General features: G+C 42.5%; 1 protein-coding gene across 2 annotated transcripts; it reads left to right on the top strand.

Moving 5' to 3' along the window:
- The first annotated feature begins 2,666 nt into the window (after nt 1-2,666).
- Nucleotides 2,667-24,569, top strand: ZNF454 (zinc finger protein 454). 2 transcript variants are annotated; one of them, XM_015066284.3, is made up of 5 exons: nt 2,667-3,779; nt 4,801-4,898; nt 7,620-7,746; nt 8,166-8,255; nt 23,004-24,569. In XM_015066284.3, exons 2-5 carry the CDS (start codon nt 4,866-4,868, stop codon nt 24,317-24,319), a joined length of 1,566 nt encoding a protein of 521 aa, XP_014921770.1. In that variant the 5' UTR covers nt 2,667-3,779; nt 4,801-4,865; the 3' UTR covers nt 24,320-24,569. The 2 variants fall into 2 exon arrangements, with proteins under 2 accessions (XP_014921770.1, XP_026932721.1); XM_027076920.2 differs by lacking the exon at nt 2,667-3,779 and adding an exon at nt 3,845-4,195.
- Nucleotides 24,570-25,180: the final 611 nt, after the last annotated feature.

Below are 25,180 nucleotides of genomic sequence, written 5' to 3'. Positions count from 1 at the left end.
TGCTAGATATGTGATAGACATGATCAGAAAATCAGACTGGGGAAGGTATGTTCTTTGCTTTTCAAGGGCTAAACTAAGAAATTGGCAGTGGAGGAGAGGAAAGGAAGAATTCAAGCAATAAGGAGGCAGAATCTGGATAATGTGGTAATTGATGGAATGTAGGAACTTGAATTTATTTGGGTGGATGTAGTGCCATAATTAAGAACACATAAAGTTGACTGATTCTGTGGGTCAGTGATAAGTTCAGTCTGGGGGATTTTAAACAATCTGTAGGTATCCAAGTGAAGATCCTGACAGACTAAAATAACTAGCAGGGTGGTGATGAAGGATACTCTGAGCATACTGTCATCAAACAGGGTAAGTGGAGGAAGTAGAACCAGTAGGAGCTAAGAGGAAACAACAGCCAAAAGAAAAATGAAAAACAGAAGGAAAAATTAGAAGATGGTGGCACAGAAGTAAAAGAATTTTGTGTAGGGTAAGAATAGTTAATATTTTCAAATGCTTTGGGGGGTTAAAGTAAGATAAAAATAGAAAACGACCTTTGGCTTTGGTTATTGATAACCTGTTAAATATTAGTAGGCTGGAGAGTGAAAAGGACTTAGTATCTTGACTGAGAAAGACATTTAGAAAGATAACTAGAGGGAGATTGGGTTGAGAGAGTATATCTATCAGAAGAGCTTTTTGGCTACAAATACTAGAAAGCCCAGTTAACAATCCTTACAAGCAAACAGGGATTTTTTTTCCTCACATAACAAATCTGGAAGTAGGCTGGCATTGTTTCAAAGACAAAATTAATTCAATGCCTTGAGTTTCATGGCTTTTCCATCAGGGTTATATGATGGCTGTTCTGCTTCAAGTAAAACATCTGCATTCAAGGCAGGAAGAAAGGGTATGGGAAGCACCAGCAACATCTGTGCCTTTTGTCAGGTTTTCCCAGAAGCCCCTCAGCAGACTTCGGCTTACATTTCATTGACCACAGCTGTGTTATATGGAGGCCAGTCGCAAAGGAGGCTGAGAAAATAGTCTTCCAGCCTCCAAAGTGGAGGTAGGCAAAGAAAAGGAGGTTGGAGAAAAGTGTTGATTTAGCCAATGAACAGTCTGCCAAGAGTGGGTTTACATGATCACTGAAAAGAAGAGGTATGGGAGAGTCAAAGGAGGGGATGGGCAGCTCAAAGTGGGAAAACAAGACTGGGGCAGAGGTAGAAGCTATAGAAATGTTTTTCAACCTTTTTCAAAAGGAAGGAAACTTTTCACTGGGAGAGGTGGGAATCAAGAAATGATGGGTGCAGAAGATGTTTGTGGGTGACAATGGAGGAGGTTCGCTATGGATGCTGAATCCTTGGGCAGTTCAGTCTCTTTGGGCTATGTGACCTCTACAGTCTAACTCTTAGAACAAAGACAAAGGGGGACTGAAACACTAACCTGTATCCTCTGAAACTCAGATCTTTAATATTTGTCCCTTACACTTAGTTTCCTCCTTTTCCCTTCACTTATTTCTTTTTCTAAAGGAGGCAGAGAAGAGATGAGTAGAAAATAGATGAAAATGATAAAGACAGCAGCAAAACAAAGGGTCAGAAGGAGGCACGGGACAAGGGGGAGAGGAAAAATGAAGTGTATTGAAACCTAAGATGGATGCACTAGTTCAAAACGTGGTAAAATACTAACTTTTAGAGGAAGCAGCTGGAGAAATGGGTCAGCCAAATGGAGGTCTCGCTACTTTTTCAGGAGTTTTGGAAGTCTTAGGCCCTCAGTCATGCTGGGCAGCCAGTAAGGAGGACAGCCTTTGGTCCTCTCCTCTATCATCAGGGGCAGGACTCCCGGTTCCACTTACTGGGCATGAGAGCTTGGGCAAGACACTTAACATCTCCATGCTTCACTCATTTGCTAGTAGTGCAAACTCCATAGCTTTGGATTACATTAGATACTGATGTAAAGTGCCCAACATATTGAGAACATAGTTCTCAATAAATCTATTATTATCATCCTCATATCCTGAAAACAAAATAACATTCAGACTCCTTAGCATGGCATCGAGAAAATTATCTTAGAATCACAAGACTCAAAACAAATGCCTTGTAGAAAGGTTATATAACTGTGGGAGGCTGTCCCTCCCTGGGTCGGTTGTAACAGCCTCCTAACTAGTTTCCCTGTATTTGCGTTCTAGCCTCACCACAGTCTCTTCTCCCTACAGCTGACCAGAGATTCTTTCAAAATGTGCTCAGCCACATCACTCTTGCACAGACTCCTTCAATGGCTTCCCATCACACATAGAACAAATCCAAAGGTCTTGGATGGACTTCAAGGTCTCTAGTACCCTTCAAACTACCTCTCCAACTCTCCCTTGTTCACTCTACGCCCTCTCCAGTCCCATTAGCCTTGCAAAGCCTCAGGCCCACCAAGCACACTTCTGTCTCTGGACATCGCTGTCCCCTCCCCCCTTGGACGGCTCTTCCCCGATAGTCACATGGTTTCCTCTCTCGCGGTATTCACATCTCTGCTCAAATGTTACTTCCTCAAAGAGAATTTCCCAAGACACTACTTAAAATAATCCCAGTCCCCACCCCACTGCCACAAGTTCACTGAATCGTCACTACCTGGTAAGTATTTTTCTATGTTTTATTGACTACTTCCTCTCGACTCCAACCTGCGTTAAGTGCAGGTTTTCGCTGCTCTTTCCCCAGCCCCTAGAACAGTGCCTGACGCACAAGTGCTCCAGAAGTGTCAAGAGGATGGAACCTTCCATAAAGCCCCAAACAAGATCCTGTGGTGTCACACAAGTCACTGACACTGCTTCCTAAGAGGTGGCCGACAGTTTCCCAAATGACAAACCCCAGGTCACATTTTTGGCGCCGTTTAATTCACCACCGACAACGTTAAAACCTCCTCTTTCCATCCCGAGCTGGGTGGAAAAGCGTATTCAAAGGCAACGAAATATCTGCAATGGGATTTTCTATCCATCACCTCATCCCTGCCCGCCCCCACAGACATAACCCCCACCCCGGCGTCCGACACCGTCTCCTTGGCCTCTGGCTCCTTCCTTCCCCGACGAGTCGCTGACACCCAGGTCGGCTCTTACCTCCTCGGCGTTTCTCCCGCGCTACCGCCCGGGTCCCAGCCACCGTCCAAGGCAGCCGGCCCCGCATCCCGCCTGCCGCCCCTACCGCGCCCCGGCCCGGTCCCTGGGGCGCAGTCCCGCCGCCTCTTCAAGTCGTCTCCGCGCGGTCCTCCTCCAGGAGGGCGACTTTGCGGCTCCTCACCTCCTACTCCATCCTTGGGGACCGTCCCCGACCCTCTCCCCGCGACCGACCTACTTTAGCCCGTCGTCAACTTCTCGCTGTCTTTACGTTCCAGCGCGTTATTTCAGAGCTGAAGCGGACGCTGACTAGAACAGAACGAAAGTCGCACGAGCAGAGTAGCGCACAGGGAATAGCTGCGCTAAGGAACCGTGACGCCCCCGCCGTGGCCCCTGGGAAATGTAGTTTCAGCACTGAAAGCGGCCAGTCGTGGTGTTGAAGGGCGAGGCCGTGTCTGCGCAAGCGCGCAATATCACTTTCTGCGCTGGCCGCCGCTTCGCCCTCTGGGAAGTGGAGTCTGGGAAGCCAGAAGGTAGCAGCCCTCTGACTTGCGGGTGTTCGGCTCCGCAGCTTCCCGGGCAACGCGCAAGCGCAGTTCCGACCCGGGCTGCCAACTCCAGCTCATTGTGTTCCGCCTGCGATGTGGCGGTTGCGGTTTCTCGCCACGGGCAGTGGCTCTTCAAAGGGCAATCCGGTGGTGACCAGGCACGGTGGCCAAAGCCGCGTCGGAGAGCGGGCGCGGCTGGGGGCGGGTGGGGGGAGGGAGATGGCGATGTTCGGGGCCGGGGGGAAAGGGCGGAGGGAAGGCCGAGTAGGTATGGGTCGTAGTCCCTTCTGGAGGACGCCGATCTGGTGCCCTAAACTTACCGGGACGTACGGCTGAGGTTTGATCCTAAGAGGAAAAGGGAGGATGGCCAGGTGTGGGCTCTTGGTTTTAGAGTCCGAGTCTGCAAGTGCGTGTACAGGAGGATGCAGTTAGGGCCTCTGCGTGGGTCTCGGAACCGACTCCAGGAAGCCCATTCTACCTGCAGGGGTGGATGTCCCCAGGGTGTTTCGGAGACCTGTCTGCGAACTCTCCGAGGCCGGGGCAGCCGCAGCAGCGGCTCCTTGGGAGCCGGAGGGTGGGTTGTATGAAAGAGATTCCTAGCCGCCTACCCCCCCCCCCCCCCCAGCCACACAAATACACTGCTTCTCGCCCACCTTTGGCTCTTTGTCACCCAGACTGGGTCCCTGAAGGGGAGAGGCCTGAGGTCAGAGAGAAGGACTTGGCCTGAGAGGCCTTGACAATGGAGATCCAGCCTTCTTACCTTGCCTTTTGCGTCAATCCTTCACTCCCCTCCCAGGATTAGGCAACCTTCCGGGCAGGAGAGAAACTTCTGTTGAGACCTCTCAGGGCGAAGGCCAGAGGGTGGGTAGAAAGATTGAAATCTGGAGGGTGACGGGTGCTTTCTGCAGGGAACAGCCAATGTATTTAAGATACGGGAGGGAAAATGTGGAGGATTTGATCCAGATGCTGACGGAAGGCGTCGGGGCGGGTAATGGCTGCATGGGAAGGGATTCCCTTTGCAGCAGAGGCCAGCAGAAATATCCTCAGAAGGAGAGAATTAGGAGCTAATAGAGACTAAGAATCTACTGCTTCAGGGTAACAATTCCTGGGATGTGAATGCTCCCAGCCTCACTCAGGACTGCGGTGTGATCTCTTTTAACCCAGTTTTCCTCATAACAGGTGTGTAGAAATTTCTCGCTTAAGTCCCACTCTGCCAGTCCCTAAAAGGGCTTATCAGAGAAGGAATGGCTGTCAGGCGCCTGCCAACCATGGTCCAGGTGAGTGGGGAGTTGCTCTGGGGTTCCCCCCCGAATTGCCTTAAAAGTTTTTTTTTTTATTTTTTTTAAATGTTTATTTATTTTTGAGACAGAGACAGACAGAGCATGAGCAGGGAAGGGGCAGAGAGAGAGGGAGACACAGAATCCCAAGCAGGCTCCAGGCTCTGAGCTGTCAGCACAGAGCCCGACGTGGGGCTCAAACTCACAAACTGTGAGATCATGACCTGAGCTGAAGTCGGACGCTCAACCGACTGAGCCACCCAGACACCCCTTAAAAGTTTTTAATGTAGAGGTTTGAAGAGTATGGGCTTGTTTTTTGTTGTTGGTTTTTTTTTTTTTACCCTGACCAGGACCTTTTCTCTTAATCCAGTCTCAGATGGAGGCCTGACCCTGTTGCCCTTTTTTCCCTGGCCCCCATGTTGGGCTCATCCAAATGGGTGAGGGAGCTAAGTCACTTGTTCAAGTTCACATTAATGACACACCCTGTAATCTGTACTCTTTACACTAGCAAGGAAGAGTAGGGGTCCAAATGTTTTTTTTTTTTTTTTATGTTTATTTATTTTTTGAGAGAGAGCAAGCCAGGGAGGGGCAGAGAGAGAGGGAGAGAAATCCCAAATAGGCTCCACACTGTCAGTGCAGAGCCAGATGTGGGGCTCGAGCCCACAAACTGTGAAATCATCACGTGAGCCAAAACTAAGAGTCAGACACTTAACCCACTGAGCCACCCAGGCTCCCCGGGGTCCAAAGTGGTTTTAAAGGTAGTACCTAACACAGGAGTTGAGTGAAGAGAGAAATTAGAACACTTTCTCGGGGAAGGGACTTACTCTTTTCTTTTTTAATGACATACGTTTTTTATGAAGTCATTCAAAAGATACATTTTCAATTTCAGTAAGTTACGAAAACACTTAGAGCAGGGCCAGCCTTCTTAGAACAAGGATATGGACTCTACCACTTTGAAGGAGATAACCTTCATTTGAATGTATAAAATCTGTTGACTTTGGTAAAATCATTCTAATTCCCTCACATGTTTAAGCCTGTCCGGAGCTGGAATCCTTGGCAGAAAACACTGGAAGAGGTGAGCAGCTGGTTGAAGATGCTGTGTTCAGTCCCGGCATGGCTCACTGGCTATTCACCCTGCTCCTTCCGGTTTGACCTGTCCCTTAGCACCCCATCTCTGGTACCACTTTTTTCTTGAAGCCTATCTCTGTGGTGCCAATCCACTGTGATAATTCCCTTCCCTGACCCTTTCCTCAAATGCATTGTTGGTGTCACACAATTTATTTCGTATTTATAGGCTGCCTTAATTTGGTTGTTATTCAGTAGACCTGTATTAGGAATGTAAAATGTGCTGGGTATTATGTTATTATGACAGTGATGAAAAAGTACACAGTGGTCCCTGACAAGTTGGTTCATGGGTTCAATCCAACAGGTGTGCAAAGCTCTGGGTACAGGTAATGAAAACCGCAGTCAGACTACCTTAAGCAAAAGCAGGCCTGTACTGGAAGGATACTGGGATTTCTCCCAAGTATTTCTCCACATGCAAGGAAACGACTGGACTTACTAGGGTATGGAGGTAGGGTCTACAATAATGAAAAAGTCCTTTCTCTGGGACCCTTGGCTTTCTTCTCAGGGCTTCTGTGTAACTCTTTCTCAGTGCACACCAGCTCTCTTGGCTTCTCAGCCAACAGTTTCTAAGGAAGGCGCTCTTTGTGATCAGAGGGGACAGGGTCACCTTGTCCAGAATGACTGTTTCTATGGGAACCATGTATGTGCCTGGGGGTGAGCAGCTGAAGACAAGCAGGTGTTGGCTAAGCAACGTATAATAGGGGCTGGGTACATGGGCTGTGTTCTAGAAGACATGCCAGGAAGACAAGAGAGATGTGGAAATTGTCCATAGCTGCTCGGAGCGAACAGTCCAGCGGGGGAAGCCGAAAGTAAATGAAAACTCACAATAAAGCAGGACAGTGCTTTGCTGTGCCTGCACCAGTGATAAAGGGGTTGAAGAAGGCCATGCCCAGGAAGTAATGTGGAGGCTGAGCCTGAATAGGATTTGGTCGTGGGGTAGGGGTGGAGGCAGGGCTGGGCAAATTGAGGGAGATGGGAGAAAATGTTCATGTCAAAAGGGACAGCAAGAGGGTGCCTGGGTGGTTCAGTCAGCTGAGTGTCCTGACTTCAGCTCAGGTCATGATCTCACGATTTGTGAGCTTGAGCCCCACATTGGGCTCTGCACCTACAGCTTAGAGCCTGGAGCCTGCTTTGGTTCTCTCTCTCTCTCTCTGTCTCTCTCTGTCTCTCTCTCTCTCTTCTCCCCCTCTCTTTCCCTCTCCTTCCCTCCCTCCTCCCCTGCCCTGCTTGTGCTCTGTCTTTCTCTCTCTCTCTGCCCCTCCCCCCGCTTGTGCGTATACTCTCACTCTCACAAAAATAAACTTTAGAACTTTATTTTAAAAAAAAAGGGTACAGCAAGTCTGAAGTCTCAGTGCTGAGGAAGCATAGAAGCATATCTTCTTCACAGTACACATTTCTGCAAAGCAGGAAACAAAGTCTGGTAAAAGCCCAGCCCCTAGGAGCCCCTGAGCTCATGTTGTCACAGAGCCCCAGCCTGCTCTATGCTAATGGTCCTGCAGACCTCAGCCAGCTCCTGGGGCCTGCCAGGCTCAGCATTTCTCAGAAAGCCATGGGAGGGGTAGCCGCAGGTCACCAGGGATGGGTTTGCTGTTACAGGAATCAGTGACCTTCAGGGACGTGGTCGTGCTCTTCACCCAGGACGAGTGGGCACAGCTGAGCCCCACTCAGAGGGCCCTGTACAGGGATGTGATGCTGGAGAACTACAGCAACCTGGTCTCGCTGGGTAAGCAGGGGCCTCCAAAGGCTTATCTTCACATTTAGAGATTTCTTGCGGACCCTTATAAACTCTTAAACTGGTTCCATCCAGAACACTGGACTGGGAGTGGGCTGATTGAGGATGTTATCTTCAGGGCACTGCATGCCTACCCCTGGTGTCCCAGGTACATGACTGTTTTGTTGGAGTCTAAGTGCAGATGCTTCAAAGGTGACTAGGTTGAATCCTCTCTCCCTTTCAACAGGGAGAAGGACATGGGACCAGATTGTCTTGGGCCCCAGCCATCTTTTCTTCCTCCTGGGAATTCATCTGTCCCCTGGCCTTCCTATTGGGTCACCTTTTCCAGGAAGTCCCCAGGACCAGATCTCCTTGCAATGATATTATCGCTGGTATGAACAGACGTGGTCTCTTTTTCCCCTCAAAAACAGGACTCTTAGGACCCCAACCAGATGTGTTGTCCCAGCTGGGAAAAGGAGAAGAGTGGATGCTGGAGGACACCTCGGCAGGCTTCTGTCTTGGTAAGAACCATGCACGTGGGGGGCTTCAGGAGGAACTCAGCAAATATTCCAGGCCTGTGGACTGAGAAGCAACATCTTTTCCCTTCTTGTTCACCTCAGCATCTTGTTGCCCTGTGGGCACATGGACCCTCCCATCTGTGAGTTTTCTTCTCTCCCTATTTGGCATAGATCAATAGCCTCCAGTTTGGAAAAAGTGTCCATTGTAATCTGGGCAGCTCCCCGCATGACACACTCACGTGTCTCGTTTAGCATCGAATGGTGAAGTCTGCTCACCGACGTTTCTCCAGTGACGGTTACACGCAGCAGGGCATCTTCTGGTCATATGGGCCAGTTAACCACCTGCCTTCTGAGGCAGCTCTTCTAGCTAACCATTGCACACTTCTTCCACTGCCTTCATATCTGTGCACCCATGTGCACATATATTCAACCAGTGTTTAATTATTCTCTGCCTTTTGCCAGCACCACACTGGGTCGTAAGCACCATGAGACTGAAGCCGGGCTTATATCACTCACTTGGCACTTAATAGGTGGCATAGACTTGTAGCCTTTGGATACAGAGAACATGACAATTAAGTGGTTTCTGCTTGTCTTAAGGAGCCCTTTGGGTCTGGTAGCTTAAGAGCAGGAACAGGGGTGCCTCTCTTTTGAATAGAACCATCTTCTCTTTTGTTCTTTAACCAGAAATTGCTGACCAAGAGGTGGTAGTCCTTTCCAAGTATTTATTGCCCTCCTGTGACTCTCTGATTATTATTCTTAAAGTGTTCATTAGATCATTTTTAATTTGGGTTTTTCTTATTTCTGTTTCTGTTGATAATGGCTATGACTTCAGAAACCATATGAAACAGTGGTATTAGGTTCATCTCTCATTTTGTAGGAATTGGATCTAGAACTTGTCCATTTCTGCACCAATTACCGTTGGTTTAGAACAGACACTTTTCAGTTGTAATGCTTCTGATAGATTTTATCCCCTCTGGGCCATGAGCTAGTGGAGGGAGAAGAGAGCTGGCATTTGAGCAGCTGGGACCATCACTGTGCTGGGTGTTTTCTGAGGGAATTTATATGAACTGCCCCATTCAGTCCTCACAACCTGTGAGGGAAGTATGATTAACTGCACTTACAGAAAACCAAGCCTCAGTGTGGTTAGTTCATTTGGACAGATTTAATGTTGCCGTCTCTTGGCAAGTCAGGATTGGGGTGAAGCCATCTGGCTCTCAAACTTCTTTTTTCCCCTTCTCCAAAATAGCTTCAGTTACCCGGAAATTGTTTACTCAGTAAGTCTAAATAAAACTACCTGATCCCTTAATTTGGGTAGTGTGTTAATAACTTCCTACAGTTTGTATTTATTAATCTGTTTAGATTTTTTTCTGTTACATCAGTTGTACATTTTTACCAGTTAGTTTTAAACTGTCTTTTTTTTTTAGCCATGAAGCGTATTTGTTTACAATTGGCCATAGGATTCATCTATAATTTTAACACTTTATACGATGTCCTCTTGCATGTTTCCAATTTTATCTGCTTTTTTCCCTCTTAAATTTGTTGGAATTTTTTTTTTCAGGGAACCAGCCCTTACTTATTACTCTTACAGGTTGTTATTTTATTTCTACACTTGTTATTATTTCCTTGTTTTACTTAAAATAAACATATTTTGGAGCACCTGGGTGGCTCAGTCAGTTAAGCGTCTGACTCTTGGTTTCAGCTCAGGTCATGATCTTGCAGTTCGTGAGATGGAGCCCCAAGTAGGGCTCTGTGCTGACAGCATGGAGCCTGCTTGGGATTCTCACTCTCCTTCTCTCTCTCTCTGTCCCTCCCTGCCTCGTTCTCTGTTTCTCTTTCTCAAAATAAATAAATAAACTAAAAAAATAAAATAAAATAAAATAAGCATATTTTGCTTACTGTACATTATATACACAAAAGAGAATATGTGGTATTTTTTAAAGTTTGAAGAAAAAAGAAATGACACCCATATCCCACTGTCCAACTTAAGAAATAAAACGTAGGGGCACATGGGAAGTCCAGTATGCCCCGTGTCACTGCCCCTTCTCCCTTAAATGTCAGAGAGAGCCACTAGCTTGAATTTTCCACCAGCAGCTCCTGCGCTGTTGTTCATGGTTTTACCACATTTATCTGGAGCCCTGAGCAATGTTATTTAGCTTTGCATGCTTTAAAGTCTGATATATGGGGACACCTGGGTGGCTTGGTTGAGTGTCCGACTTTGGCTCAGGTCATGATCTCGCAGTTCGTGGGTTCGAGCTCCTTGTTGGGCTCTGTGCTGACAGCGTGGAGCCCACTTCAGATCCTCTGTCTCTCTCTGCCCTTCCCCTACTTGTAGCTCTCTCTCAAAATTTTTTTTAATTCAAAAAAATTTTTTTAAGTTTGATATGTGTATTGTACAGTTTCCACAAGTTGGTCTTTTTAAACCCTTATTGAGATGTGTACTTCTGCACTTTGATATTCAATGATGACACCTTAAATTTATCCATTCTGTTGCTGGTAGACCTGTGGGTTGTTTCTAGACTTTGCTGTTTGGAATAATGCAGACGGAATGTTCTTATACATGTTTCCTTATATACACGAGCCTTCACTGGGAGTCTTTTTAAGGTGTATGCACAGGTGTAGAAGTAGTGGGCTTAAGGGTACATGCTTCTTCAGCTCTTCAAGACTGTTCCAGATTCCTGGTTAAGTTAGTTGTTCCAGATTATACTCACAGTTCAGGCAAATTCTTGTGACTTTACTTTCTTGCCAAAATTTGGAACTGATAGACTTTTAAAAATTCTCCTAGCCCCATTCCTGCAAACTGGTATCTCCCTGTGGTTTTGATTTCCATTTCCTTGTTTACTCGTGAAATTGGAAGTCTTGGGGCGCCTGGGTGGCGCAGTCGGTTAAGCGTCCAACTTCAGCCAGGTCACGATCTCACGGTCCGTGAGTTCGAGCCCTGCGTCAGGCTCTGGGCTGATAGCTCAGAGCCTGGAGACTGTTTCCGATTCTGTGTCTCCCTCTCTCTCTGCCCCTCCCCCGTTCATGCTCTGTCTCTCTCTGTCCCAAAAATAAATAAACGTTGAAAAAAAAAAAAAAAAAAAAGAAATTGGAAGTCTTTTCGTGTGTTGATAATTTGTGCTCTGAGACTTACATATTCATATTCTTTGCCCATTTTTCTATTACAGTTCATCTTTTTCTTAGTCATTTGTAAAAAGTCCTATTTATTCAGGAATCAAATAAGTGTGTCACTTTATAGCATATCTTTTTCTTTGTTAACAGAAGTTCTTAATTAACAAAGTAAAATATATCAGTCTTTTGCCTTAATGGTCTTTTTCTTCATGCTTTTTGTGTTGTGTTTAAATGATCCTTTCTACCCTTAGATCCATTAGGGAAGGACTTGGTTGAATGGAAGCATGAATTTCTAATAATATTCAACTTTCGTCTTTTTCTTTCTGTTGAAGTCTTGTGAGAGGTTTGCTTTTTAACAGACTTTTTTTTTATGTTTATTTTTGAGAGAGAGAGAGAAAGAGAACAAACAGGGAAGGGGCAGAGAGAGGGGGAGAGATAACCCCAAGCAGGTTCTACACTGTCAGCACAGAGCCCAGTGTGGGGCTTGAACCCCACAAACCGTGAGATCATGACCTGAGCCGAAACAAAGAGTAGGACAGCTAACTGACTGGGCCACTCAGGTGACCCTTTAATAGACTTTTTAATGAATAAATGTTTGACTCTGCTGGTCCTTTCTGTTTTATCTTGATCTATTCATTGATTTTTTTTTTTTTTTTGCCCAGTATTTCTATCTTTTGACTTCATTGGAGTTTATTCTGTTCTTTATTTTTAGTAGTAAGTTTTATCACAGTAATGCACACATTTAATGAAACTACAGTTTTTATTACAAAAAACAGTGACCCCTTTTCCCTATTCTCCCCACTGGAGAGGTAGCCACTTTTCTCTTCTTTTAGCCGATTATTTGGTGTAATTGCTTCCAAATAATGACATTTCTGTTATCCCTAACCTAAGAGTTCCCTCTGACCTCTTTGCGGTTAACTCCCCGCCCCCCCCCTCCTGCCCCATCCCTAGGCCCTGGCAACCAGTCATCTGCCTCTGCCATTCTGAGTTTATCTTCCCAGGATTTCATGCAAATGGGACTCTACAGCATGTTCTCCTCTGTGTCTGACCGTCACTTAGCAAAGAAGCTTCGAGATTCCTCCTTGCTGTTTCAGATGTCAGTAGTTCTTTGCCATCACTGAGTTAGCACTCTGTCGTCTGGAGATAGCACTGATCATTCATCACTGGTGAACATTTGGGTGTTTTCAGGCTTTGGCTAAGGCTGCTGTGAACATTCTGGTACAGAGGTTTATGTAGATGTCTTTTTTTTTTTTAAGTTTATTTATTTATTTTGAGAGAGAGAGAATAGGGGAGGGGCAGAGAGAGAGGGAGACCGAGAGAATCCCAAGCAGGCTCTACACTGTCAGCAAGGAGCTGGATGCAGGGCCCAAACCAAAAACTGCGAGATCATGACCTGAGCCGAAGTTGGACGCTTAACTGACTGAGCCACCCAGATGCCACTGTGTGGATGTCTTTTAGTTCATATGCTCTTGGTGGACATATGTTTTCACTAAGGGACGTGCCTAGAAGCAGGAATCCTGGGTTTATAGAGTTTAAAACCATACTTTGCCGGGGCACCTGGGTGGCTCAGTCAGTTAAGCATCCAATTCCAGCTCAGGTCATGGTCTCATGGTTCGTGAGTTTGAGCCCTGTGTTGGGCTCTGTGCTGCCAGCTCATAGCCTGGAGCCTGCTTTCGGATTCTGTGTCTCCCTTTCTCTCTGCCCCAACGCCCTCCCCCCCCCCCCGCCCACCCGCTGCCCCCTGCTAGTGCTCTGTCTCTGTCTCTCTGTCAAGAATAAATAAAACATTAAAAAAAAATTTTTTTAACTATACTTTGTCCTTTTTTAACATAGGACAATGCAGCCAGGTTAATTCAGCCCACCCTGAAGTGACCTGGGCCTTGATGAGAGCAGATTATGTGTGCTCATATCTTCAGTGGGTGCAGTCTCTCCTCACTCAGTTCGTCTTCAGTGTGGTAAAACTTGGGTGCATTTGACTCCTCTCTTGATTAGATGAGTGTTCTCCTATAACACTAAACATTAAGAAGACAAATACTCTCTTATATATAGATGATATGTTATTATTATCACAGTTGAGGAGAGGCTTTAATAGATATCACAATTCAAAGAAAGCCGGCAATTGGTTATTTTTGGTGACCCACAGTATCTTTTTTGAAAACCATCTGCCAGATCTTTTTAAGCAAACATTTTTTGAATACCCAGAAAAATACACAAATTTTAAGTGTAAAATTCAGCACATTTTTGCAGTGTAAATATTGTATAACCAGCACTTCTAAAAGAAATAGAATGTTACCAGCATGTTAGAAATCTCCCATCCCCTCTATTTCTTTCTTTCTAAAGATAACTACTACCCTGACCATAGCTTTGTTTGGCCTATTTTTAAAGTTTATATAAGTGGAATCATACAGTATGTGCTCTTTTGTATCTGGCTTCTTTCCTTCAGCAGTATGTTTGCCATTCATCCATGTATAGCAGTGGTTGGTTCATTCTCATTGATGTACAGTATTTCACTGTGTAAACTTACCATTTCTATTTTCTACTGTTGCTAAACATTTGATTTCTAGCTTGGAGCTATTATGAATAGTACTGCTTTGAACATTTCTGTAGGTCTTTTAGAGAATATATGTATATATTTCTCTTGGGTATATAGGTAGGAGTACTATGTTCATGAGTATGAAGGCTTTAGTAGACACTGCCAAGGAGTTTTCCAAAGTGGCTATCCTAATCTGTTCCTCAACCAGCAGTATTTGAGGGTTCCCAGTATTGCCATTTAAACATTTCTTCTGCCACTCTAGAGGATATATGGAGTACCCAGTTGTATCTCAACTTACGACTGATAAAATTGATCATCTTTGCTATTTTTTTAATGTTTATTTATTTTTGAGAAAGAGAGAGAGAGACAGGTCATGAGCAGGGGAGAGGCAGAGAGAGAGAGGGAGACACCAGAATCTAAAGCAGGCTCCAGGCTTTGAACTGTCAGCACAGAGCCTGACACAGGGATCACACAAACTCACAAACTGTGCAATCATTACCTGAGCCAAAGTCAGATGTTCAACCAACTGAGCCACCCAGATGATCGGGGATCTTCTTTATTTTTAATCTTTTTAATATTCTCTTTTGTAAAGAATAAGTCTTTCCCTTTCTATATAGCTGTCTGATCTTTTATTAATGATCGATAGGGTTGCATATTTGGGATTTGAGTCGTCAAATGTCATGTATGCAAATATATATACTTCCCACCTTGAATAATAGTGTCATTTGATAAACAAGTTCTAAATTTTTAAGATAGTGCAGTTAATCAGGATATGGGTTTTTGTGGTTTTGTTTTTCTTTTTGTCCCTTGTGGTTAATGCTTTTTGTGTTCTATATAAGACCTTTAAGGCCATGAACATCTTTGTTTTCCTGTAGCAGCTGTATTCTTTCGTCTTTCATACTTAGTTCTGAAGTCAACGTGGAAGATTTATTGTTCGTTTCTCATATGGTATCCAGTTGACCCAGGATGGTTTACTGAAAAGACTATCTTTCTCCCACTGTATTGCAGTATTTCCTTTGTCACACATATGGTGACTACATTGTGCATGAGTCTGATTCTGGGTTCTGTAGTCTCTTGCATTTGTCTATTTGTACATAGGTCTGTTTCTAGACTATTCTGTTTCATTCTTTTTTGTCATATCTTGTGCCAATACAATAATGTCTTAATTACTCTAACATTATGATGAGTCTCACACTTGATGATGTAAGTCCTCCAGCTTTGTTCTTTTGTTTGCTTTCAGAATTTTTGAATTGACTTTTCAATTTCCACAAAATTCCTGCTGGGATTTTAATAAGAATTGGCCTGACTCTGTAGACTAAATGGGAAGAATTGGTAGTATGCCATTCTGTGACTATGTTGTATCCCTGTATTTGTTTAGATTTTCTTTATAATTTCTCTGAAATTTTTTGTTGATTTATGTGTATAGTTCTTGCACATCTTTCACTATATTTATAAGTATTTTTTTGTTTTTGATACAATTACAAATATCTTTTGAAAGTTTTCCAATTAATTGTTGCTGGTATATAGATGGACTATTGGTTTATATATTGATCTTACGCCCGGCAACTTTACTAAATTCCCTTATTAATTCTAATAGGTTGTAGATTATTTTGTGTTTTTATATGAACATAATCATATTATCTGAGAGTAATGACATTTTAATTTTTTCTTTTCCGATTTTCTTTTCTCTTTCTTTACCTCGCACTGATTAAGACTTTTAATAGAATGTTAAATAGAAATTGTGATAATAGGCATTTTTTTTTTCATTTCAGTCTCAGGAATGTTTTCAATATTTTATAATTGTGATGTTTGGTGTAGAATTTTTATAGATACTCTTTATCAGATTAAGAAAGTTATGTTCTACTTTACTGAGATTTTACCATGACTAGGTATTGAATTGGGTCAATTTCAGCCTCTATTGAAATAATGATGTGATTTTTTCTCCTTTATTTTGTTAATATGGTGAATAACATTGCGTGATTGAAATGTGAAAACAACGTTGAGATTTCAACTTACTCGTGATCCATTATCCTTTTTTATATCACGGTTTTGTATTCCTTTTGCTGATACTAGGTTTAGGAATTTTGCATCTGTGTTGACGAGAAAGAATGGTCTGTGATTTTATATTTTTTAAAAGTTGTTCCCATCTTGGGGCACCTAGATGGCTCAGTGGGTCAAACATCCGGCTCTAGATCTTGCCTCAGGTAATGATCTCACGGTTCATGAGATCAAGCTCCGCCCTGCACAGGACTCTGTTCTGACAGCACCAGAGCCTGCTTGGGATTCTCTCTCTCCTTCTTTCTCTCTCTGCCTCTCCCTGCTGCTTGTGTGCGTGTGCTTGCTCTCTCTCTCTCTCTCTCTCTCAAAATTAAGTAAATAAAGTTTTAAATTGTTCTCATCAGGTTGTGCTAACTTAATAAAACCAATGAGATATGTTCATTCTTTTCATTTCTCTGAAAGAGCTTGTGTAAGATTGGTATTATTTCTTTCTTAAATGTTTAGACAAATTCACTAGTGAAGCTATCTCTGGCAGTTTCTTTGTGAAAAAGTTTTAAATTGAAGATTCCATTTATTTGATATAGGACCATTCAAATTTTCTGGTTTTTGGTTTGGTTTTGTTTGGGGTTTTTTTTTTGTTTGTTGTTGTTTTTTTGGTTTTTTTTGTTTTTGTTTTGTTTTGGTTTTTTTGGTCAGTTTTGGTACATTTTACCTTTCTAGGAATTTGACCCTTTTATCTAAATGGCCAAACTCATTAGCATAAACTTTCCTCATTATGTCATTGTCATATAAGTCTCCATGGAATCTGTCCTGATGTCACCTTTATCATTACTGATATTACTAATATGTGCCTTCTCTCTGTTCTTGATTAGTCTTTTTTTTTTTAATTTTTTTTTAACGTTTATTTATTTTTGAGACAGAGAGAGACAGAGCATGAACAGGGGAGGGTCAGAGAGAGGGAGACACAGAATCTGAAACAGGCTCCAGGCTCTGAGCTGTCAGCACAGAGCCTGATGCGGGGCTTGAACTCACGGACCGCGAGATCATGACCTGAGCCGAAGTTGGCTGCTTAACCGACTGAGCCACCCAGGCGCCCCTCTTTTTTTTTTTTTTAAAGTTTATTTATTAGAGAGAGAGAGATAGCATACATGCATACGAGCTGGGGAGGGACAGAGAGGGAGAGAGAATCCTAAGTAGGCCCTGCACTGTCAGCCTGATGTGGGGGCTCAATCTCAAGAACCATGAGATCATGACCTAAGCTGAAATCAAGAATTGGACACTTAACCAGCTTAGCCACCCAGATGCCCCTGTTCTGATTAGTCTTGATGGAAGTCTTTAGAAATGCATTGCTTAATTTAGAAATATCTGTGGATTATTTAAGTATCTTTTTGGTGTTTTGGTATTCATTGCCAGCTTAATTCTATGGAGTTCAGAGAACGTATTCTGAGTGACCTTGGTCCTGTGAAACGTGTCCATACTGCTTTACAGCCCAGTATATAGTCAGCTTGAGTAAATGTTCTGTATTCACTAATAATATATATTCTGTCATTGTTGGGTATACTGTTATCAGGTATATTAATTAAATCAGATTTGTTTTTTGGATTGTTGAGATCATCCCTATTCTTAAAGGTTTGATTTCTGAGTTTTTGAAAGTGGTGTGTGAACGAACATATCTTACTAGGATTGTTAACATTTCTGTTTTTGCTTTTCATTTTCTCAATTTCTACTTTATACATTTTGAAGTTATGTGCAAATGTAGATTTACTTACATGTTCCTGGAGAACTGTCCCTTTTGTCAGTATGAAATATCTGAAAGTCTCTTTCTAATATTGCAAAGTTTGTCTAAGTATACATGTACTACCGTTCTTGTGGTTAGTGCTTACATGATAAATCCTTTTCATTCTTTTCTATATTTTTCTGTCTATATTTTTGGTATTTCTCTTCTAATAGGCATTTAGCTGGATTTTTTTCAATCTAGTCTCACAATCTTAGTTTTTCAATAGAATATGTAAATCAGTTACTAATATGTATGAGATTGGATGTCTGTTATCTTATTGTTTTCTATTTTACTCACCTGCTTTAAATTATCTTTTCCATTTTGCTTTCTCTCGAATTAACTTTTTATTATTTGATTTTCATCCTGTATTAGCTTGTTAATATATTTTTTTTTAACTACTAGACTTTATTGGTAAGTCTAATTAGTAAAACCAGCTTATTGTTATACAAAATAACTTTTTACTTTTAATAATTCCCAGACCATGCTAGTACCTTAAAATATTAACTCTGTTTTCTTTCACCTTTTGTGTTATTTTTGCTATGTATATCATTGCATATGTATTTTCAACCTCTCAAGACATAATTATTGTGTGCGATAATACTTCTATGTATTCACGTACTTTTTCTTTCTTTCTTTCTTTCTTTTTTTAATTTTTTAATGTTTATTTATCTTTGAGAGAGAGACAGAGTGCAAGTGGGGGAGTGGCAGAGAAGGAGACATAGGCTTCAGGCTCAGAGCTGTCAGCACAGAGCCCGACACAGGGCTCAAACCCATGAACTGTGAGAGCACGATCTGAGCCGAAGTCCTATGCTTAACCAACTGAGCCACCTAGGTGCCCCCATGTATTTAGTTTTTCTATTGCTTTTCATTCCTGCTTACATTTCCATGTTTCCACCTGGGATTTTCTTATGCCTAGAACACTCTTGTTACTGTTGTTGTTTTCTTTAAATATGGGTCTGCTGGTGACACATCTCTGTTTTTATTTATATGGAAGTATCCATTTCATATTCACTGTGCTTTTTTTTATTCAAAAAAATTTTTTAACGTTTATTATTGAGAGACAGAGCACGAGCAGGGGAGGGACAGAGAGAAATGGAGACTCAGAATCTGAAGCAGGCTCCAGGCTCTGAGCTGTCAGCACAGAGCCGGACGCAGTGCTTGAACTCAAAAACCGTGAGACCACAACCTGAGCTGAAGTCAGACACTTAACTGACTGAGCCACCCAGGCACCCCTCATATTCACTTCTTAGGGATATTTTCTTTCTCTTGAATTCTGTTTGGCAGTTATGTTCTTTCAACACTTCTGATGTTATTTCATTGTCTCCTGGCTTCATTGTTTTTGTTGAAAAGACACCTGTCTTATTTTTTTTCTCCTTTAGAAGTAATGTATTTTTTTCTCTCTCTCTTAAGCAACTATCAAGATAAACTTAGTGGTTTTCAGTAGTTTTACTGTGCTGTGCTTAGGTAGATTTTCTTTGTATTTATCCTGCTTGGAATCCCTAGTGCTTCTCACATTCATTTTTTAGCCCTTTTTTTTTTCAAACAGTATTTTTGCCCTTTTCCTTCCCCTATTCCAGAACTTGTTACACATATGTTCAGTCTCTTCATCATGCCTTCTATGCTTCTTTTTAATTTTTTTCTGCAAGTTTTATCATAGATATTTTCTGCTTATGTATTTTTCCAGGGCACTATTGCTCCCTTCTGCTATGTTCAATATATACTGTTAAATCTATCCGTTCAGTTCTTAATTTCAATTATTTATATTCTTCAGTTCTAGAACTTGCATTTGATTCATTGGTTCCAATCTGCTATTGAAATTCTTATTCTTATCTGTTTTGTTGAACATATTAATCACACATGTCTTAAAATCCATGTCTGGTAACTTGGTATCTGGGTTCTATGGGTCTTTGTCTATTATCTGTTTTTTCTCTTGACTTAATTTCCCTGGTACATTTGGATTGAATCCCTGATACTGTATTTGAAGGACTGAAGAGGCTCTGGGTAATGTTCTGTTCCTCCAGAGAAGATTTGCCTTTTTCTCTGGTGGATAGCTACTGTGCAAGGGAACCACCTTAATCCAAGCAGGAACACATTACCTGGAGATTGGGTTGCAGTGTTTCTAAAGCTCTGCTTATCTCTTGTTTGCCCTTGCAGCCCTCCAGGAGTGCCAACTGAGAATTTCACATGTATGACCACCAACCCCTTCCTTGGAAGATCCTGATCTCAGTTTTTGGCTGCATAGTATATATTTTTTTTAATGTTTATTTATTTATTTTTGAGAGAGAGTGTGGCCAGGGGAGGGGCAGAGAGAGAGGGAAAGACAGAATCCAAAGCAGGTTCCACACTGCCAGTGCAGAGTGCAGTGTGGGGCTTGAACTCACCAACCGTGAGATCATGACCTGAGCCAAAGCCAGACACTTCACTGACTACTGGCTCCATAGTATCTTAAGACTAGAAAGTTTTGAACTTCTCTATAAGGAAAAAAACCCCAGTAATTATTGGGATTACCTCTCTATTTCCTTTCTCTTCCAAATATTAGACTATCAGGTTGGCCTTAAGTGACATCTGATGCCTTTAGACAGAGTTTTTGTTTTTCAGTTAAGATTTTCCAGTTGTTTTCCGCAGGAATGTCTCCCACAGGCCACTCTATCAGGTCTGAAAGTGAAAGTCACCCCTTAAAACCTTAAGATTTGGCAGTCCTGGTGTTTAACTGACCATTCTTTGTTTTGAGCAACGATGTATTATTCTGAGCTCACCAGGACTATAGCTTTAAAATGCACCTGATTAACTTTCTTTTCCAGATAAGTAAAGGAATTTGTTTTGTTTTGTTTCATTGATTATAGCTCTTTGTAGATTTTCTGGAACGTTTAGAAAGAAAAAAGTGATGAGGGAGGCTTGTTCTTGATAGATTTCCCAAGAATTTACATCATTAATGTATAGTGTCTAGTTCTTATCATTTCATTTCTTAGCACAGAGTCTTAAATAGACTTAACAAAACAGGCAGATATTTACAAATACATAGGAAAATTGGTGTGCAGTCCAGAACACTGCTCGTTAATACAAGTATACCTCGTTCTATTGTGCTGTGCAGATATGCATTTTTTACAAACTGAAGGTTTGTGGCAATCTTGCATCAAGCAAATCTATCAGTGCCATTTCCCAACAGCATATACTCACTTCATATCACTGTGTCACGTTTTGGTGATTCTTGCAATAAAATTTGAAAACTTCTGGAAAGGATTCACTATTCTAGATACCATTAAGAACATTCATGGTTTATGGGCAGAGGTCAAAATATCAACATTAGTAGAGGAGTTTGGAAGAAGTTGATTCCAACCCTGGTGGATGACTCTGAGAGATTCAAGACTTCAGCAGAGGAAGTAACCACAGATGTGGTAGAAATAGCCAGAGAATTGGCATTAGAAGTGGAACCTGAAGATGTGAGTGAATTGCTACAATCTCATGATAAAACTTGTACGGATGAGGAGCTGCTTCTTATGGATGAGCACAGAAAGGGGTTTCTTGAGATGGAATCTACATCCTGACGAGGATGCTGTGAAGGTTGTTGACATGACAACACAGGATTTAGAATGTGACATAAAATTAGTTAATAGAGCAGTGGCAGAGTTTGAGAGGATTGGCTCCCAAGTTCGAAAGAAGTTCTGTGGGCAAAATCCTGTCAAACAGCATCTCCTACTACAGAGAACTTGCTCCTAAGAGGGAAGAGTCCTTCAAAGCAGCAGACTTCATTGTTATCTTATCTTCAGAAATTGCCACAGCCACCCCAGCCTTTGACAATCATCATTCGCAGCCATCATTTTTTTCTAAGTTTATTTATTTTGAGAGAGCATGAGTGCACGTGCAAGCATGGGGGAGGGGCAGAGAGAGGGAGGGAGAGAGAGTCCCAAGCAGGCTCTGCGCTGTCAGCGTGGACCCCAACACAGGGCTTGATCTCATAAAATGTGAGATCATGACCTGAGCCAAAGTCAAGAGTCAGACACTTAACTGACTGAGCCACCGAGGCGCCCCAGCAGCCATTATCATTGAGGCAAGACCCTCCACCAGCAGAATGATTTCGCTGAAAGTTCAGATGCTGGTTAGCATTTTTTAAGCAAGAAAGTGCTTTCTAATTATGGCATATATAGTGTTTTTCTGGACATAATGCTACACCACTTCATAGACTGTAGTATAGTATAAACGTAGCTTTTATATGCACTGGGAAGCCAAAAAATTCATTTGACTCACTTCATTGCAATATTTGCTTCCCTGCAGCAGTCTGGAAGCGAGCCTGCAGTATCCCTGTATCATGAAACCAACGTGCAGAATTTGTCTGTGGGGAGAGGATCACACATGGGGCCATGGCTCATATCCCAGTAGTGGAGTCCATTTCTAGTGACTGTATTCTCATTTCCCAGGGGTCAGGGCCTCACCCTCCAGCACATGCCTGGTTTCTCCTGGTAGATTTGCTGCTTTGCTCCTAATTTCCTGCCCTCACATATACAACTTCATGGTACATTTTCCTCATATAGGTGTTACATATAGGTTTGAAACTTTGTGTCCTCACTAGCAGGAGGAGGTCCTTCGTAGATGAGTGTTTTACACATCCATTTTATTAGCTATCTGAATGCTAAGATAAAACATTAAAATGTTGCTTTTAGTAGTTATGGGAGTCAGATTACTTTACCAAGTGTTGACCTCCAGTTTCCCTGGTTTCTTAAGGTCACATCTGGGTTATTTTAAAGCCCATACCACTGAAATAGATAAGGTACATTTTTTCTTATCTGTTAGCAGAGTGTGGTCTGTATAGGTTTTTTTTGAGGCATAGAAAGTTAAGTAACTTCTCTGTAATCTGAGTATTGTACTCAGGACCCCAACCCAGGCCTGTGACTTCTCAATCTAAGCTTCCAAGCTATCCTGCTTCATACATCCATTACACATTAAATCAACCCCTTCCTGCCACATCCTGTTTACCTCTTTTTCCTTTTTTTTTTTTTTTTTTAATATTTATTTTGAGAGCAAGGGAAGGAGAGTGAACGTGTGTGAACAGGGGAGGGGCAGAGAGAGAGAATCCCAACCAGGCTCCACACTGTCAGCGCAGAGCCTGACATGAGGCTCAATCTCACAGACCACGAAATCATGACCTGAGCTGAAACTGAGAGTCAAACCCTTAACCGACTAAACCACTCAAGTGCCCGTCCCCTTTCCTTTCTTATCTTCACTTCAAGAAGCCTTCAAAACTGCAGCCTCTTTGTTAGCATTATAAATCTTCTCATCTTACCCCAACTAGGTGTTTTACCAGGATAAAACAGATTTTTTTATGTTTGATGTCTTTCAGACTGGATGACTATGCCTGTGAGTAAGAAATCTACTCCCAAGGCAGATATTCCTGGAGAAGACTTGGATCGGTGGATGGTAAAGGAAAGATTTACTAGAGACAGTCACTGGAAATATGATGGCCTGCTGGAATGGCAGCATGGAGGCCAGGTGGCTGTCACTCACCAGAAAACCCCCTCTGTGCTCAGTGACCAGGGAGGTGATGAGCCTGGGAAGCACTGCACCGAGAGCTCATCTTTTGTTCCAAGTCAGGGATTGCAATCTAGCAAAAAAGTCTTTGAGTGTAGAGAGTGTGGAAAAGTCTTCACTAAGAGTTCGACCCTTAATAAACATCAGAAAGTTCATACTGAAAAACTTAATGCAAATCGGAAAACTGTTATTAAAGAGAAACGATATGAATGTAGAGAATGTGGGAAAGCCTTTCACCAGAGTACACACCTTATCCATCACCAAAGAATTCACACTGGCGAGAAACCGTACGAATGTAAGGAATGTGGCAAGGCCTTCTCGGTGAGCTCCTCGCTTACTTATCATCAGAAAATTCACACCGGAGAGAAACCTTTTGAATGCAACTTATGCGGAAAAGCTTTTATCCGAAACATACACCTTGCACACCATCACAGAATACACACTGGAGAGAAACCTTTTAAATGTAACATATGTGACAAAGCCTTTGTATGCAGGGCACATCTTACCAAACACCAGAATATTCACAGTGGAGAGAAACCCTATAAATGTAATGAGTGTGGGAAAGCCTTCAACCAGAGTACAAGTTTTCTTCAGCATCAAAGAATTCACACTGGAGAGAAGCCCTTTGAATGTAATGAATGTGGAAAGGCCTTCAGGGTGAACTCTTCCCTTACCGAGCATCAGAGAATTCATACTGGAGAGAAACCTTATAAGTGTAGTGAATGTGGGAAAGCTTTCAGGGATAATTCATCCTTTGCTCGACATCGGAAAATTCATACCGGAGAGAAACCTTACAGGTGTGGTTTGTGCGAGAAAGCCTTCAGGGACCAATCTGCCCTAGCCCAACATCAGAGAATTCATACTGGGGAAAAACCATACACATGTAATATATGTGAGAAAGCCTTCAGTGACCATTCGGCCCTTACTCAACATAAGAGAATCCACACTAGAGAAAAACCTTACAAATGTAAAATCTGTGGGAAAGCCTTTATTCGAAGCACACACCTTACTCAACATCAGAGGATTCACACGGGAGAGAAGCCCTATAAATGTAATAAATGTGGGAAAGCTTTCAACCAGACTGCAAACCTCATTCAGCATCAGAGACATCATATTGGAGAAAAGTGATATGACTATATATAGCAGAGCTTTGAGACTGAATATGTTAATTATTGAATGTACGAGAATCCATTCCAGGAAATAGCCATGAAAGCTTGCCCGAAGATGGTCTTTTTATTCACATTATTGTGGGTTTGAGAATTTAAGAATGGCATGCACTCCTAGTTCAGAACTGCCTCTGTTAAATAGCAGTAGTGTTTTACTGAATTACTGAATTGTCAAATATAACCAAAATGAAGCTTCATTAGCAACACAGAAATTAGTTTATCAAATTTACACTTTGACTATTAAGAGACACTATAAAATGGTAAAAAAATTTTAAGTCGAGAAGCAAAGGAACCAAAGTAAGAAGATGGCCTCTAAGCATTTCACACTACTCAGTTCTCTTATGTAAGAGGGTTTCTACTGTTAATGGAACCCTTTTATTCTCACCAACCCTGAAGAAACCCAGTGTAAGAAAAGTGCAGTCACCCATGCATTGGGTCAGGAGTTATTCAAATTGTTTCCCACCTTCTGCTTCAAACCACCTTTTGTCAGATCTCTCTGACTTACGGGTCCACTGGCCGCTTAACTGTATTCTCCTTCCAGTACAACTCTGAATGGTGTGTCCCTCTTGATTTGCACCTCTTAAGTGGTGACATCATGTCATTTATTGTCACCCCACTTGCCCTTGGGGAATATGGTGATCTGGCCCCGTACGCAGTCCACAATTCTGGATATTGCACCCAGGCCCAGCTTTCAGAACTTGGGACCCCTGGGATGCAGAGGTTGATCAAACTTCTTGAGTTACCCAGTTCCTCCGGGCCTCAGCATGACTCTGACACTGGGATGGTATCTAAAGCAGGGACTGAGTGTATGGAGACATTACCT

This window comes from Acinonyx jubatus, chromosome A1, assembly GCF_027475565.1.
Source record: "Acinonyx jubatus isolate Ajub_Pintada_27869175 chromosome A1, VMU_Ajub_asm_v1.0, whole genome shotgun sequence".
Taxonomy (NCBI): domain Eukaryota; kingdom Metazoa; phylum Chordata; class Mammalia; order Carnivora; family Felidae; genus Acinonyx; species Acinonyx jubatus.
Note: the sequence above shows the minus strand (reverse complement) of the source record. Positions and strands in the feature narration are given on the sequence as shown.

Coding starts and splice junctions, on each gene's coding strand:
- ZNF454 (XM_015066284.3), top strand. CDS start 4,866: ATGGCTGTCAGGCGCCTGCCAACCATGGTCCAG. Junction 4,899..7,619: donor GCCTGCCAACCATGGTCCAG/GTGAGTGGGGAG, acceptor TTGCTGTTACAG/GAATCAGTGACCTTCAGGGA. Junction 8,256..23,003: donor CTCGGCAGGCTTCTGTCTTG/GTAAGAACCATG, acceptor GATGTCTTTCAG/ACTGGATGACTATGCCTGTG.